Here is a 14,368-nt window from a genome sequence, read left to right as displayed (position 1 = left end):
GAGGTGTATTTGCATGTGTTTGTGTGTATAAATATGAGTATATGAGTGTTGTGTGTTATGTGTGTATAATATATAGCCATACCTATTGGTTGAATGCTTATTAGACACTCAGGTTCTTATCCCTTCATCTTGCTTTAGGGCTGTCTCTGCCAGTATATTAAGGACCCTTTTATACTTCTGTAGCAAGCTCAGACAAGCTGATTATAATTCCACATTAGGTTGAGGCAGAAGCCACTCTTCCATACATTTGGATATTTGTATCTGAGAGCTCTGACCCTGGCTGCCTCTCACCTGTCTAATCTCTTCAACTGGTGCTTGCTTCATCTTTTTTTATATATACACAAGCCAACATATATTTATTTTATTTTTTGTTCTTGATTGTGAGCTACCATAACACTCTCAGTTCCTGTACAGGAACTGATGGGAGAGTTGAGTCACTCTACTCAATTGCTTGTCATTTTAAAGAAACATCTCTGAATTAGGTATTAGGTTCTGAACCAGCCCAACAGTTAAATCACGGACTTCTTTCTCTTCTTCATTTTGCTTTATTTTCAGTATGTGGGTTTGAATATATGGGTAAGCTCTACTTTTCTCCTCTATCTTGGTTATTTCAAGTGGCATGTTGTTACTCTTTGCCTAAAGAAAGTTCCTGCTTCACACAGATGCAGGATTTTATTTTCTATCATTACTTTTTTAAAAGGTGCTCAAACTAGAAAAATTGTGTCTTATTTCTGCCATAAAGATTTTTCCATGGTGCCTTTGTATAACTTACAGATGTTGAAACCAAAACTGATATGTCTTGTGCCTATGACTATAGATGCATTGAAACATTTGCTATGGGGGAAGGGCAAGAAATCTGCTCATCCCTCAGGCAGGATCTTTTTTTGTGCTTTTTAAATGAAGTAAGCATTAGGGACAGCAGTGTACTGGAATTATAGAATCTGAGGAGAGCAGAAGACTGTTGTATAACCATCTGGTTTTACCCATAGTGGATGGACTATTCAGTATAATACTCCTAACAGAGGTCATCCAGCCTCTACTTGAGGTTGTCCTAGTCAGGGGAACTCATTATTTTTTGAAGTTAGGAAGTTTTATTCAATTTGGATCAATGTATACCATGGAGACAATGTAAGGACTGGCAAATTGCCTTCTGTGGGTGGGGGGGAGGGAAGTAAGATTGGGGGAAAATTGTAAAACTCAAAATAAAATCTTTTTTAAAAAATGTTTAGGAAGTTTTGGTTTTGGGTTTTTTTCCTGACATTTTTTTTTCTGACATTGGTTTGAAATTTTCTTCCCCGTAATTTCCATCCCATGCTCTTGGTTCTGCTTCTTAAAGCTAAACAACAAAAAAGCAGTCCATTGTTTCACATGTTGATGTTCAGTCATTTTGGGTATATCTGACTCTTCATGATCCCATTTGGGGTTTTCTTGACAAAGATACTGGAGTGGTTTGCTATTTTCCTTCTCTAGCTCATGTTACAAATGAAGAATTAAGGTAAACAGGGTGAAGTGACTTGCCCAGGGTCACACAGTTAGAACGTGGTGGAGCCTAGATTTGAACTAAGGAAGATGAGTCTTCCTGATTTCAGCCCTTATATTATCCACTGTCTCACCTAGCTACATGATAGCCCTTCAAATACTTGAAGGTAACTATATTTACCCAGAAGACCCAAGAGGGACATGATAGCCCTTCAGATACTTGAAGGTAGCTATTATGTCCCTCTTGGGTCTTCTGGGTAAATATAACTAGTACTTCCAACCAGTACTCATGTGACATAGACTCAAGACCCTTCTCCATTCTGTTTTCCCTTCCCAATATTCTTTCCACTTGACCAAAGTCCTTAAATCGTGGTACCTAGAACTGAAAACAGTAGGGCAAATTAGAGCAGCTGGAAATTATGCCTCTCTCAATGTAGCTCAAGATCACTAGTATTTTTTGGCTGCCACACCACACTAATGATTCCTCTTAGGCTTGTAGTCTACCAAAACTTTTACTAAAAGATTTTTTTTTCAGAACTGCTGCATTACTAGCCTCCTATCTTATATTTATGATTTTTTGGTACTCAAGTACAAGAATTCATTTTTATTCCTATAGAAATTCATCTTCTATTTGGTCAAATAATTCTAATCTACCACGGTAGATCTCTTTGAATCCTTACTGTTCATTCATTGTCAGCTTTCCTTTAGTTTTGTGTCATTGGCAAATATGATCAATCACATCAAGTATTTATTAAACACCTACTTTATCATCCAAACCTTTATCCAAGTTATTGATAAACATATTGAATGGTGCAAGGCCAGGCACAGATCTTTGGGCTGCTCCATGATTGGAAACCTTCTGCCACTTTGATATTGATCCATTAGAACACCCAGACATGATTTTATAAGTACTAAATAAGTTAATGAATGGTTGGGCCTGTAGAGTAATATAAAGAAATTGCTTCCATTCTCTGGTCCTTTGTTTTCCTCATCTGTATAATTAAGGGGTGGATATTTTATAAAAGTCTCTCAGAGGCCTGAGATTCCACAACTCTGTGGGAGGAGACAGCTAACTGGAGACCTCCCAGCAAAGTCAGAAGGGCAATAGGGTGGGTTTGTGGGGAAAAGGAAGGAATTATCCCTACCTTGTATAGAGTCCCAAATCATTAGAGCAGAATCTGGAGCCCATACCACAAACCTGTGCCAGTCAAGCAGGCATTACTAAAAGCCAGTATTCATTGACATAGTTCAAAGAGCACTGAATCAGATCTAGGTTCTAATCTTGGTTCTCTCAACCACTTATGAAGTTGCCAGGTAGTGACAATAGATAGAACACTAGGTTTGGAATCAAAGAAAGGAAGAAAGGAGTGGGAGGGAGGAAGCCTAAGTAAGTAGTAGGCATATTATAGATAATATCTTAATCCTCACAACAATACTGTAAGATATATTTTATTATTGTCTCTACCTTCCTCATTTTACAGTTGAGGAACTGAGACTGAGAGAAGTTAAGTGATTTGCCCATAGTCACACAATGAAGCAGTATTTGAGACTGGATTTGAACTTAAATTTTACTGCCTCTAGTTTCTGTACCTCAGGAAGATCTGATTTTTGAATCCTTCAGTCATCAGCTATGTGATCCTGGGCAATCACTTAATTGCCTCAGTTGCCTCATCTGGAAAATGAAAATAATTATAGAAAGTACCTTACAGTATTGTTGTGATGAAATAAGCGAACATTGTAAAGTAATTTGCAAATCTTAAAGTACTTTATGAATGTCAGCTAATACTATTTTTATAATTCAGTTTTTTCATCTTCTAATTCTCTCATCTAACCCTGCTCCCCCAAAGAGAAAAAGAAGAAAAATAAAATTCATATATACATGTATAATCAAATAAAACAAATTCCCTATTAGCCACATTCAAAAGAAGAATATGTTTCAATCTGTACTCTGATCCCAGTGATGGTATTTGTATCAATCAGAGTAAAGTTGTTTGTTTTTATAATGTTATTGTTATTATTTAAGTTATTATTCTGGTTCTACTCACTTAACTTTGCATCAGTTTATAAAAGTCTTTCCAGGTTTCTCTGAAACTGCCCCCTTCATCATTACTTATAGTACAGTGGTATTTCAGCACATTCCTGTGCCATTTCCCAGTTGATGTCCCTCCCTTCACTTTCCAGTTCATTTCTGTCACAAAAAAGGACTGCTATAAATATTTTTTGTATATATGGATTCATTTCTTTGATCTCTTTGAGAGTATATGTTTAATATAATACTTGGTCAAAGGAAATTCAATTTAATAGCTTTTGGTGTATAGTGCCAAATATCTTTTCAGAATGGCTGAACCTAGGGGCAGCTAGATGGTATAAAGGACAGAGCACTAGCACTGAGCTCAGGAGAACCTAAGTTCAATTCCTGTCTCAGACATTGGACTTTTACTAGCTGGGCAAGTCACATAACCCCACTGGCCCACAAGAAAAAAAAAGGAAAGCACAATGATTGAACTAATTCACAGCTTCACCAACAATGCATTAATGTGTTTGTTTTCCCACAGTCTCACTAGCATTTGTCATTTTCCTTCTTTTATCAATTCCTAGTTTGATGAGTGTTAAGTGGTACCTCAGAGTTGTTGTAATTTTATACTTATCTAATTAATAGTGATTTTAGAATATTTTAAATGTATCTATTAATACTTTGAATTTCTTCAGAAAACTATATATTAATATACTTTGTCTATCAAAGAATTATTCTTATAAATTCAAATCAATTCATTATATTATGTCTTAGCTGCAAAGATTTTTCCCTTAATTTTCTCCTTTTTTCTACTTTTAATCATATTTATTTTGCTTATGCAAACTCTTTTTCTCATTTTTTAAATCAAAATTGACCATTTATCTATTATGTCCAAATTATGCACCATTTGAAGTATGTCACGATGTTATTCTATTCAGTTTGTCAGACTGTCTTCTGGTTTTCCTGGTTTTCCCAACGGTTTTTATCTCAGTAGCTGAGTGTTTTGGGTTTATCAAAATCTAGGCTCCTGTGTTCATTTACTTCTGTATATTGGATACCTCTAATAAACTTCTCCATTGCTTACCCAGAACCAAATTGTTTTGATGATTTTAGCTTTTTCATTTACTGTGAGATCTGATAGTGCTATACTTCCCACTTTTTTTGTTAATTCTTTTTATTTTTTTATTTTTTGTTCCTCCTGATGAATTTTATTTTTTTAGATTTTTGCAAGGCAGTGAGGTTAAGTGGCTTGCCAAGGCCACACAGCTAGGTAGGTAATTATTAAGTGTCTGAAGCCGGATTTGCACTCAGGTCCTCCTGACTCCAGGGCTGGTTAGCTACCCCCCCCCCCCCCAATGAATTTTTAAATTATTTTTCCTAGAACTATAAAATAATCTTTGGGTAATCTAAGTGGTATGACACTAAATAAGTAAATTAATTTAAGTAATATTGTCATTTTTATTTTATTGGCTTGACACATCCATGAGCAATTAATATTTATTTATTTAAATCAGTCTATGTAAAGAATGTTTTATAATTGGGTTCATAAACAGATCGTTCTCACTTTATATAAATTTGTATTTCACACAAATTCTACTTACTTTCTGTAAAGAGTTCTGAAAGAAATCCACATTCAAAAAACCAATTATGTTAACCTTGCTGTACCTTACTGTATTCTCTCTCTCTCTCTGCTCCTGCCTCTTGGCTCAGTGCTTCACAACCTCCTACCCCCATCCCCACCTCCCCACCAAAATGCAAACAAACAAAAAACTTTTAAAGTGAAAGCCAGAACTGCCATAATATTCGGGCTTGGCTTGAGACCTGAGAGAAAGGAGGGGGAGTGATGGGGATAAGTGGAGGGAAAAAGAGAGAGAGACAGAGGCAGACCAATAGACGAAAGAGAAAAAAATTATATACATATATGTGTGTACACACATATATGTACATATAAACACACACACACATACATACATACAGAAATATAGAGATGTCTCAGCCATGTCTATCTTTGGTTCCCCACTACTAGAATATGGCATGTCTGTCCCTGATTCCCATATGTGGTCCATCTCCTGTCTGTGTCCAGTCCCCATGTACCTGCCCCGATGTGTTCTTCCTCTCAGTTCTGGAAGGCTTCCCACATGGCTGGCCATGCCCCATGTGTTCCTCCTGCTTTCCATTCTCTGTCCCTGTCCGCTGGTGTGTCCTGGAACCATATGCTGACATTTTCCCTTCATGGTGCACAGCCACCTTCTTAACTCCTGCTGCTCCGTCCCCACTTCCACAGACAAAATTCCCATTTCATAAAAATCACTTTACTTATAGGTCTAGTGAATGGCCTATTTATGTAAAGTGAAAAGGGTTTACAATCACTGACAGATGGACTTCCAAGAACATTATACTGTCTGTAGTTATTTTAAATGTAATTACTCTCATCTCTTCTTCCTACATTTTGTTGGTAACATTCAGAAATGCTGATGATTTATTCTATATCTGGCAACTTTATTGAAGTTATTGTTTTATTTGGTTTTTTAGTTGACTCTCTAAGGTTCTTTAAGTAAATCATCATTTCATTTGCAAAAAAAGATTGTTTCCTCTTTGCCAATAATTTCCACTTGATTTCTTTTCCTTGTCTAATTTCTGTAGTTCACATTTCCTGCACTATTTTGAATAGTAATAGTAATAATGGACATTTGTGCTTTACCCTTGACTTTTTTTAGAAACCTTTAGCTTTTCTCTATTATAGATAATGATGTCTCTTTACAAATGAAAGTTCCATTAATTTCTCTGCTTTCTAAGTTTTGGATGTTGTTCTCTTCCAAAAGTTTTCTTCATTTATTGATATAATTATGTTTTTATTGCTTTATTATTAATATGGTCAAATGTATTTATAGTTTTCCTAGCATTGAACTAGTTCTGTATTACTGGTATAAATCTAACCTGTTTATTGTACATGATCTTCTCATATGTTGCTCTAGTCTTCTTGCTAATATTTTATTTTAAAATTTTGGATCAGTTGCATTTCCTTAGCAGGGATATAAGATTATAGTTTTCTTTCTGTTTTGCCTCTAATTTAAATTTGAAGATCATAGAAGAAATTTGATAGGACCCGTTTCCTATTTTTTCAAATAGCTTATATTGAATTTAGTTGTTTAAATATTTGGTTGAATTAACTTGTAAATCCTTCTGGTTCTATTTGATGGGAGGGGGAATAGTTCATATTTAACTTATTCCATTTCTTTTTCCAAAGATAACTCTATATCTCTATTTTCTCTTGTTAGTCTGGGAAGTTTATATTTTTATAAATAGTTATTTCATTTAGACTATGTTTTATTGCCATACAATGGAATAAAAGGGTTTCTAATAATTTAATTTTGTAGATAATCTTTTGCTTTCTGGACAATCATACTCCAAACTCTCAGTTCCATTATAATGGTGTCTGCTAAGTCATATGTGATTCTGACTGTGGCATCTTAGTACTTTGAATCTTTCTTTCTGTTAGCTTCCAATATTTTTTGGTTGGTCTGGGAGCTCTAGGTTTTGACTCTGTTGCTTTTGGAAGTTTTAAGTGGCCTGCTGACGTGCTCAGCCACTGTTAGCCTGCAAGAAGACTCCGTCGATTCAGAGCAGTTGAATTGTCTAGGGTCTCCCTCTGTTTAGTATGCCCACCCTGGTTACTGCACCGCAGGCTGAGGCTGGGATGCTCCTACCTTTGGAGCCACACAGCTCCTCCCTGCTTCTGAACGTATTCCTTGTTCAGGACATGACTGTGGCCCACAATCCTTTCTGCTTTCCCTATGCATGCTTCCTTAAATGACCCTGGATCTGTGGCCCCATGAGGGGTTAATCCATCCCAAGACCCTCATTTTTGTACCCTGCATTCCTGGAACCTCTACTCTGCCTAGGGTCTCAGTCCTCTGTCATTCCTAGACATTGTCATACTCTGCATGACCCCAAGTTCCCAGTGTGGGCAGACTTCTTAGTCAACTTCCTTAGTCAACCTGGGCCAGAAAAAAGACTCACTATGATTTTTTTTCTTCCATTTCCTTATCAGATAAATCTGGTATATTTTTTAGATCATTGTGGAGGAGTTAAGGTGAGAGAACTGTACTGTACTTATTTCTGCCATTCTGCCTTCATTGTTGTTATGACTTTGAAATATCATCTTACCTAGATTAGCTGCCGGCCCCTTGGATAAGATGATCTTTAAGATGCCTCCCCAGAGATGGAGAAACATTTGGCAAGTTGTGTGAGTATAGCCTTAGCTAGAGTTCCCCCTGCCCATTTGGAATACCCTGGTGGCCTCTTTTATACCCAACCCACTCATTCTCGGCCTCTCCCACAGTTCTCTTTTAATATTGTCTGCCATACCAACATACTTTGTGGGGACAGTTATGTAGTGTGAAAATGCTGGATATAGAGTTTATCATTTTTTTTTTTTACTTGAATCCTGTTCCTTACTACTTCTATGAACTTGCCATGTCACTTCCTCTCTTGGAAATGTGGAGGACATATTAGATGACTTGCTAAAATCTGTTCTCATTCTAAATTGGAGGATCTATGTGCAGTGTGGACTCTTAATTACCCTTAGGCAAGGGCAGGATAAAGTCCAGGATAAGCTATTACATGTTTAATTTCCAACTTGAATCACCCCAAGATGTTTGAAAATACAGAGGTAGCACACACGAGAGTATTGTTTTTCCTTGAAAGACTACATGAAATAGTCTTATAGTATGACTTTGAGTAATACTGTGTTAATGATGAAATAAAGGATGCCATAGTGTATTGTCAGATTTACAACTTTTGACCAATTAGTGACTTGATTATTTAGGGCAAACTCTAGATTGACCTTTTTGTGTCATGACCTCCTTTTAACAACACATGGACCCCTTAGAATAATGTTTTAAAATGCATAAAATAAGTAGGATTATAAAGAAAGTCAATCATATTGAATACTTTATCAAAATATTTGAAAACAAATTCACAAACCCCAGGTTCAGAACTCACACATTAGAAGAATTTTTTCTCTGTACCTCCATTTCTCAGTTTATAAAGAAGGATTCTTGTTATTTTACTGAATTTTGGGATTTTTTATGGGGAAGGAAGTAAGAAAAGTGATTAGAGTCCTAGGATAAGGTGCTAGACAAATACAGAGCTTAATTATACTATTTGGATTACATATTGTCTACTTTCTCTTTCTCTTGTCCTTTTATTACTAAGGATACATATGAAAATAGGATTGCAGTTGCCTAGGAGGCCATCTGCTTCTCTGTTCTCCCACACCTGAAGCCTCTGTCCTTTTTGACATCACCATCACCACATTTACTTACATGGTTTAGGAGGGCTGAAAATTGTAGCAGTGACTTGTGACTGGGAACAAAGCAGTAAGAACAGACAAAAGACTCATACATGAGGTCTGGTTTAATGTAGCTGTCCATGGTAATAAAAGATGAAGACTATAGAGAAAGCCTGTAATATTTCAGCAGATAGTTTTAAAATATTTTTTTTAACGTTTCTGTGATATATCAGTGACACTTAGGAAATGTATACCAAATTCAGTAGTAATAAGGATGCCATCTGATAAGCAAAAAGTTTTCTGTAGTGAGTTCACAAAGTACTGACTCATGATAAGAACTGAAGATTGCAGAGGATAAGGCACAAGCTTCAGGTTAAGGTAATTTCCTCATGGTTTTTGTTGTTTGGAAACCAGGACAGTGTTCAGGGATTAGTATTTGGGTCTCTGAATTTTCTTCTCCTGAAGTAGGCAAGTATGGATTCCATCAAGGAAATTGATGGATGGTGATGCTGTAGCTCTTTATCATCACCCTTAACCAGCTGTATCCTTTGCTGATTCCAATATATGGTATTGCTAGCACTGGTTGCTCATATGAAATACTAATTGCATATAAGATGCAAGGTCAGTTGATTTTCTACAACCTTTCTTTTTGACCTCTCATGATAAGTGTATTAGGCAGTTGGAATTCATTCTTGATCATTATCTTCACTTTTCTTCAAAGGAAATTCAAGTGCTTAACTGATTTTATTTCACTTACCTTCACAATATCGAAGTAAAGCATAGGATAGTGAATATAGTTCTTCATTTTGTAATTGGGTAACTAAGAAGGCATGGATGAACAGTCAATTTATTTGCAGAATAAGGAAGAGAACATGGTCTTTATTTTTTAAATATTTTATTAGTTTTCCAATTATATACAATAGTAGTTGCTGCCTATCATTTTTTTGTAAGATTTTGAATTTTACAATTTTTCTCCCACTCTCCCTTCCCTCCCCCCATCCCCTCACAGGTAGTCTGATAATCTTTACATTGTTTCCATGCTATACATTGATCAAAATTGAATGTGTTGAGAGAGAAATCATATCCTTGAGGAGAAAACAAAGTTTTAGAGGTAGCAAAATTATGTTATACATAAGATACTTTAAAAAAATTGAAGGTAATAGACTTTGGTCTTTGTTTAAAATCCACAGTTCTTTCTCTGGATACAGGTGGTATTCTCCATCACAAGTACTCCAGAATTGTCCCTTATTGCATTGATGGAATGAGCAAGTCCATTAAGTTTGATCATCACCCCTATGTTTTTCTTAGGGTGTACAGTGTTCTTCTGGTTCTACTCATCTCACTCAGCACCAGTTTATGCAAATCCTTCCAGGAATCCCATCCTTCCTGGTTTCTAATAGAACAATACTGTTCCATAACATACATATAACCACAATTTGTTAAGCCATTCCCCAATTAGTGAACATTCACTTGAGTTCCAATTATTTGCTACCACAAATAGGGCTGCTATGAATATTTTTGTAGAAGTGTTGTTTTTACCCTTTTTCATGATCAAGAGAAAGAGAAAGTAGACAATGTGAAATCCAAATAGTATAATTAAGCTTTGTATTTGTCTACTGGGTATAGACCCAGTAGTGGTATTGCTGGATCAAAGGGTATACACATTTTTAATGCCCTTTGGGCATAATTCCAGATGGTTCTCCAGAAAGGTTGATGAGTTCATAGCTCTACCAACAATGTATTAGTGTCCCAGATTTCCCACATCCCTTCCAACATTCCAATATGACCTTTCTGGTCATATTGACCAATCTGCTGCTTTAATTTACATTTCTCTAATCGGTAATGATTTAGAACAGTTTTTCATAGGACTATGGATAGCTTTGGTTTCCTCATCTGTTAATTGCCTTTGCATATCCTTTGACCATTTGTCAATTGAGAAATGTCTTTCTTTTTTATAAATTTGACTCACTTCTCTATATTTTAGAAATTAGTCCTTTGTCAGAAATACTAGTTGTAAAAATTGTTTCCCAATTTACTACATTTCTTTTGATCTTGGTTATAGTGGCATTGTTTGTGCAAAAGCTTTTTAATTTAATGTAATCAAAATTTTCTAGTTTGTTTTTAATTATATTCTCCATCTCTTCCTTGATCATAAACTGCTTCCCTTTCCATAGATGTGACAGGTAAACTATTCCTTAATCTCCTATTCTACTTATAATATTGTCTTTTATATCTCAATCCTATACCCATTTTGATCTTATCTTGGTTTAGGGTATGAGGTACTAATCCAAGTTTCTTTCGTACTAACTTCCAATTTTCCCAAAAGTTTTTATTGGAGTGAGTTCTTAACCCAGAAACTGGACTCTTTGGGTTTATCAAACAGTAGATTACTATAATAATTTCCTGCTGTTTCTTTTGCACCTAATCTATTCCACTGATCCACCAGTCTATTTCTTAGCCAATATCAGGCAATTTTGATGACTGATGCTTTATAATATAATTTTAGGTCTGATAAGGCTAAGTCACTGAGAACATGGTCTTTGAATGCCAGAATCACTAGACAGAAGTTTTTCCAAAAGACCATCTGAAGACCCAAGAGAAGGAGAAATGAATATTATTATTTTCTCAAGTTCAAAGAAGGATATATTGAGATAGATAGGAATCAAAGTTAGAATAAAAGAACAGAAACATTTGTAAGACAGTTATTACTTGATGTATGGTTGTGAAGGAAAAGAAACATGAGAGATAGGGCGGTACAGTTATAAAATATAATTAAGGTATTTGAGGTAAAAGTTTTTTAACTCTTTCATAATTGGTAGAATCATTTGAGAAACCATTGCACTGAACACTACTCACCATTACTAGCTTTTCTTTCTCGTTTAATTTCTTAATATTCATAATAATATTTTCTGTATTGATTTTAAGTTTTATAAAGTCCTTTATAGTCATTATCCTGTTTTAATTCTCACAGTAGTTTCAGGTAAGGCTTTGTATTATTATTCCTATTTTAAAGATGTGAAAACCGAGGGCTCAGAAAAGTTGTGACTTACCCACAGTTAATAAGTGACTAATAAGTGACAGCCAGCATGTGAATCCAAGTCTCATTCTATCCAAATTCAGTCTCTTTTCAATTATAAACACTACCTCATGGGTTAAAATGCCCTAAAAGCATAATTAGAGACAATTCATAACATTCATAATGATGCCAATACCTTTTATTTGTATTACATTTTAGTTTTTTCAGAGGCCTTTTTCATATAGCTGCGTGTGTATGTACTTGAAAGAGAGTTCACAGTTGCAAATGTGAGTAGGTCTTCCATTTATAGATGAGGAATCTATTTTTAATTAAACTTTATTTTTTATAAATAACAATCAGTTTTTCTCTTCTCTACCCCTGCTCAAAAAAGAAAAACAAAACCATTGTAATAAATATGCATATCAATCAAAACAAATTCCTATATTTATGGTATCCAAAAATTTATGCCTCTTTCTGCCTCTTAAATATATCACCTCTCTGTTGGAAGGTGAGTAACATATTCCAACATTGATACTCTTGATTTGACTGAAATTTATATGATTAGTCACCCAAAAAAGTGGGGGGGGGGGTGGATTAGACCTAAGGTCTGACCTATTCTTCCATATTTTTTCCATTAGGCCACAGATGTTTGAGACTTAACTGTACTTTCATGTTAGTTCACTTGTTACTGAGAAAAGATGTGAGGTATAAGTGAATCTTTCAGAGATGCAGATTTAGGATCTCCCGGTTCATTGTATTGTGAATTGAAGTGAGACCAAAGTGCTTTAGAATGAGGAAGAGAGACAAACTTCATTTCTTTTTACAAAAGTGAATGCTATCTTTCCCTTGAGAAAGTTGCACCTGGTTCTAGAATTTTGTTCCAAGTGTCAGGACTGAGTTCTGTCTTTGTAGCCATTAGCTGTTTTTGTTATCAAGGGGCCACCTAGCATCCAGGACATCCTTTTGCTCATCTATCTTACTATTACTCGTTAACCTTATCTGCTCCAACACATCATGAGTAGAACTTCAGAGCAATTTGACTTGAATATCATTTTCTTTCTTGACTGGTAATGTAGGGTCAGAAAATGATCCATCTAGAACCTTGGGAGATAGTCTGATCCTGGTTGCTTAATTGTATTGGACTAGTCTGTCCTTTGATTGCATCAAGGGATCACTAATGGTTAACAACTGAACCACTGAGATGCTTGCTACAGATTAACCATTCCTGCATTCTTGGGAAGCAACCTCAGTGTAATATCTTGACAGTGTCTAGGGGAAATGCCTGCCTGACCTCCAGGATCCTGAGGATGTTACTATTGTCTCCATTTAGTGTTCTGCAGCATTACATTCCAGAAATACTCCAGAAACTCAGCACTTTTTAAGTCTTCCATATCCACCAGAGGCAGCTTGTTAGTAATAACCTTCCTATTCTACTGCCAAAAAAAGGGCAAATAAGCAGCTTGTTCAAATCTGGGTCCCCTTCCAGGTTTCCATCTTAATGCCTTGTTATATTGGTTTTTCCCCTCTGAGCAATACTTTTATTTCTTTCAAGAGTCTTTCTGCTAGTGCTGTATTCTTATAGTTGTTATTATATGGTCAACACTTTGTAAAACCTCACTACTGACTGTCTCCTGACACTTTATGTAGAAGATAGTAGCATTGCCATACATGCACATCTTTTCCTAAATATATTATGTCTATATTTTTTAAACTTGTACTCTTTGGCTAGTGTTTCCTCCTTGGTATTTTACAAATGGATTACTTTAGGCACTTGAGCTTGAAAAAAGGAAATGATCTTTTTTGAGCTTGAAAAAAGGAAGTGGTTCTCTCTAGAGAGAACCTTTCCCTAATTAGGTATACAGAGCTAAAGTCCTCTGGAAATATAAATAATAAGAAGGCATGGAGAAAACCTGGTAGCTGGGACCCAGGTGTAGTTGGAATGAGAAGTATCTTGTTTCATAAAGCCCTTGAAGACAGGGTGCAGAATTATGAATGAATCAGAAAAATGTGTGTGCAGTTACCAGTAAGGTGTTATTTTCCAGGTTATCCTGGGGGGTGGGGAGGGGGAGGTGGGCGGAAGAAGGGAATTCTTGCCTAGGTAAAGTCTAGGATGAACTGTGAGGTCAATTCTAATTAAAGAGGTTCTAGGATTCTTTTTCTAGGAAAGTAGATTCAACCTTCTTAAAGCTAGAAAGAGACTTAGTAAAATTTTAATCAGGTAGTTGCTTAAACCAAAAGAAATTGATCATGAAAGAATAATTTCTCTTCCATCCTTTTAAGTTTATAGCCAGAGATGTGGCATTTTAAGCATCCTTCCTGGAAATTTAAAAAGAAATTGCTAGCCAGACCTCATTTCCAAATGCTAGCTTCTCTTTTTTACCATTTCTGAGTACTAATGTATGTTTTGCTCTTTTTCAACTAGGCCAAGGAACTGGAAGGTGTAGAAGCAGAGCTAAGACGCCGTGACATTTTCTATAAAGAGCAATTGGGTCGCATTGAAAGAAAGGTATGGCCTGTATTCATTTTGATTTCGTGGGGCAAAGTACTAACAGCTGACTGGTATCCA

General features: G+C 35.8%; 1 protein-coding gene across 1 annotated transcript in view; it reads left to right on the top strand.

The window, feature by feature from the left end:
- LOC141496546 (uncharacterized) overlaps positions 1-14,368 on the top strand; it is a 185,268-nt gene that overhangs the window by 158,417 nt on the left and 12,483 nt on the right. The window contains exon 5 of the mRNA XM_074199039.1: positions 14,225-14,308. Coding sequence (XP_074055140.1) covers positions 14,225-14,308 — 84 coding nt within the window. The remainder of the gene's footprint in view (positions 1-14,224; positions 14,309-14,368) is intronic.

Source organism: Macrotis lagotis, chromosome 8 (genome assembly GCF_037893015.1).
Source record: "Macrotis lagotis isolate mMagLag1 chromosome 8, bilby.v1.9.chrom.fasta, whole genome shotgun sequence".
Taxonomy (NCBI): domain Eukaryota; kingdom Metazoa; phylum Chordata; class Mammalia; order Peramelemorphia; family Peramelidae; genus Macrotis; species Macrotis lagotis.
This window is presented reverse-complemented; position numbering and strand designations above follow the sequence as displayed.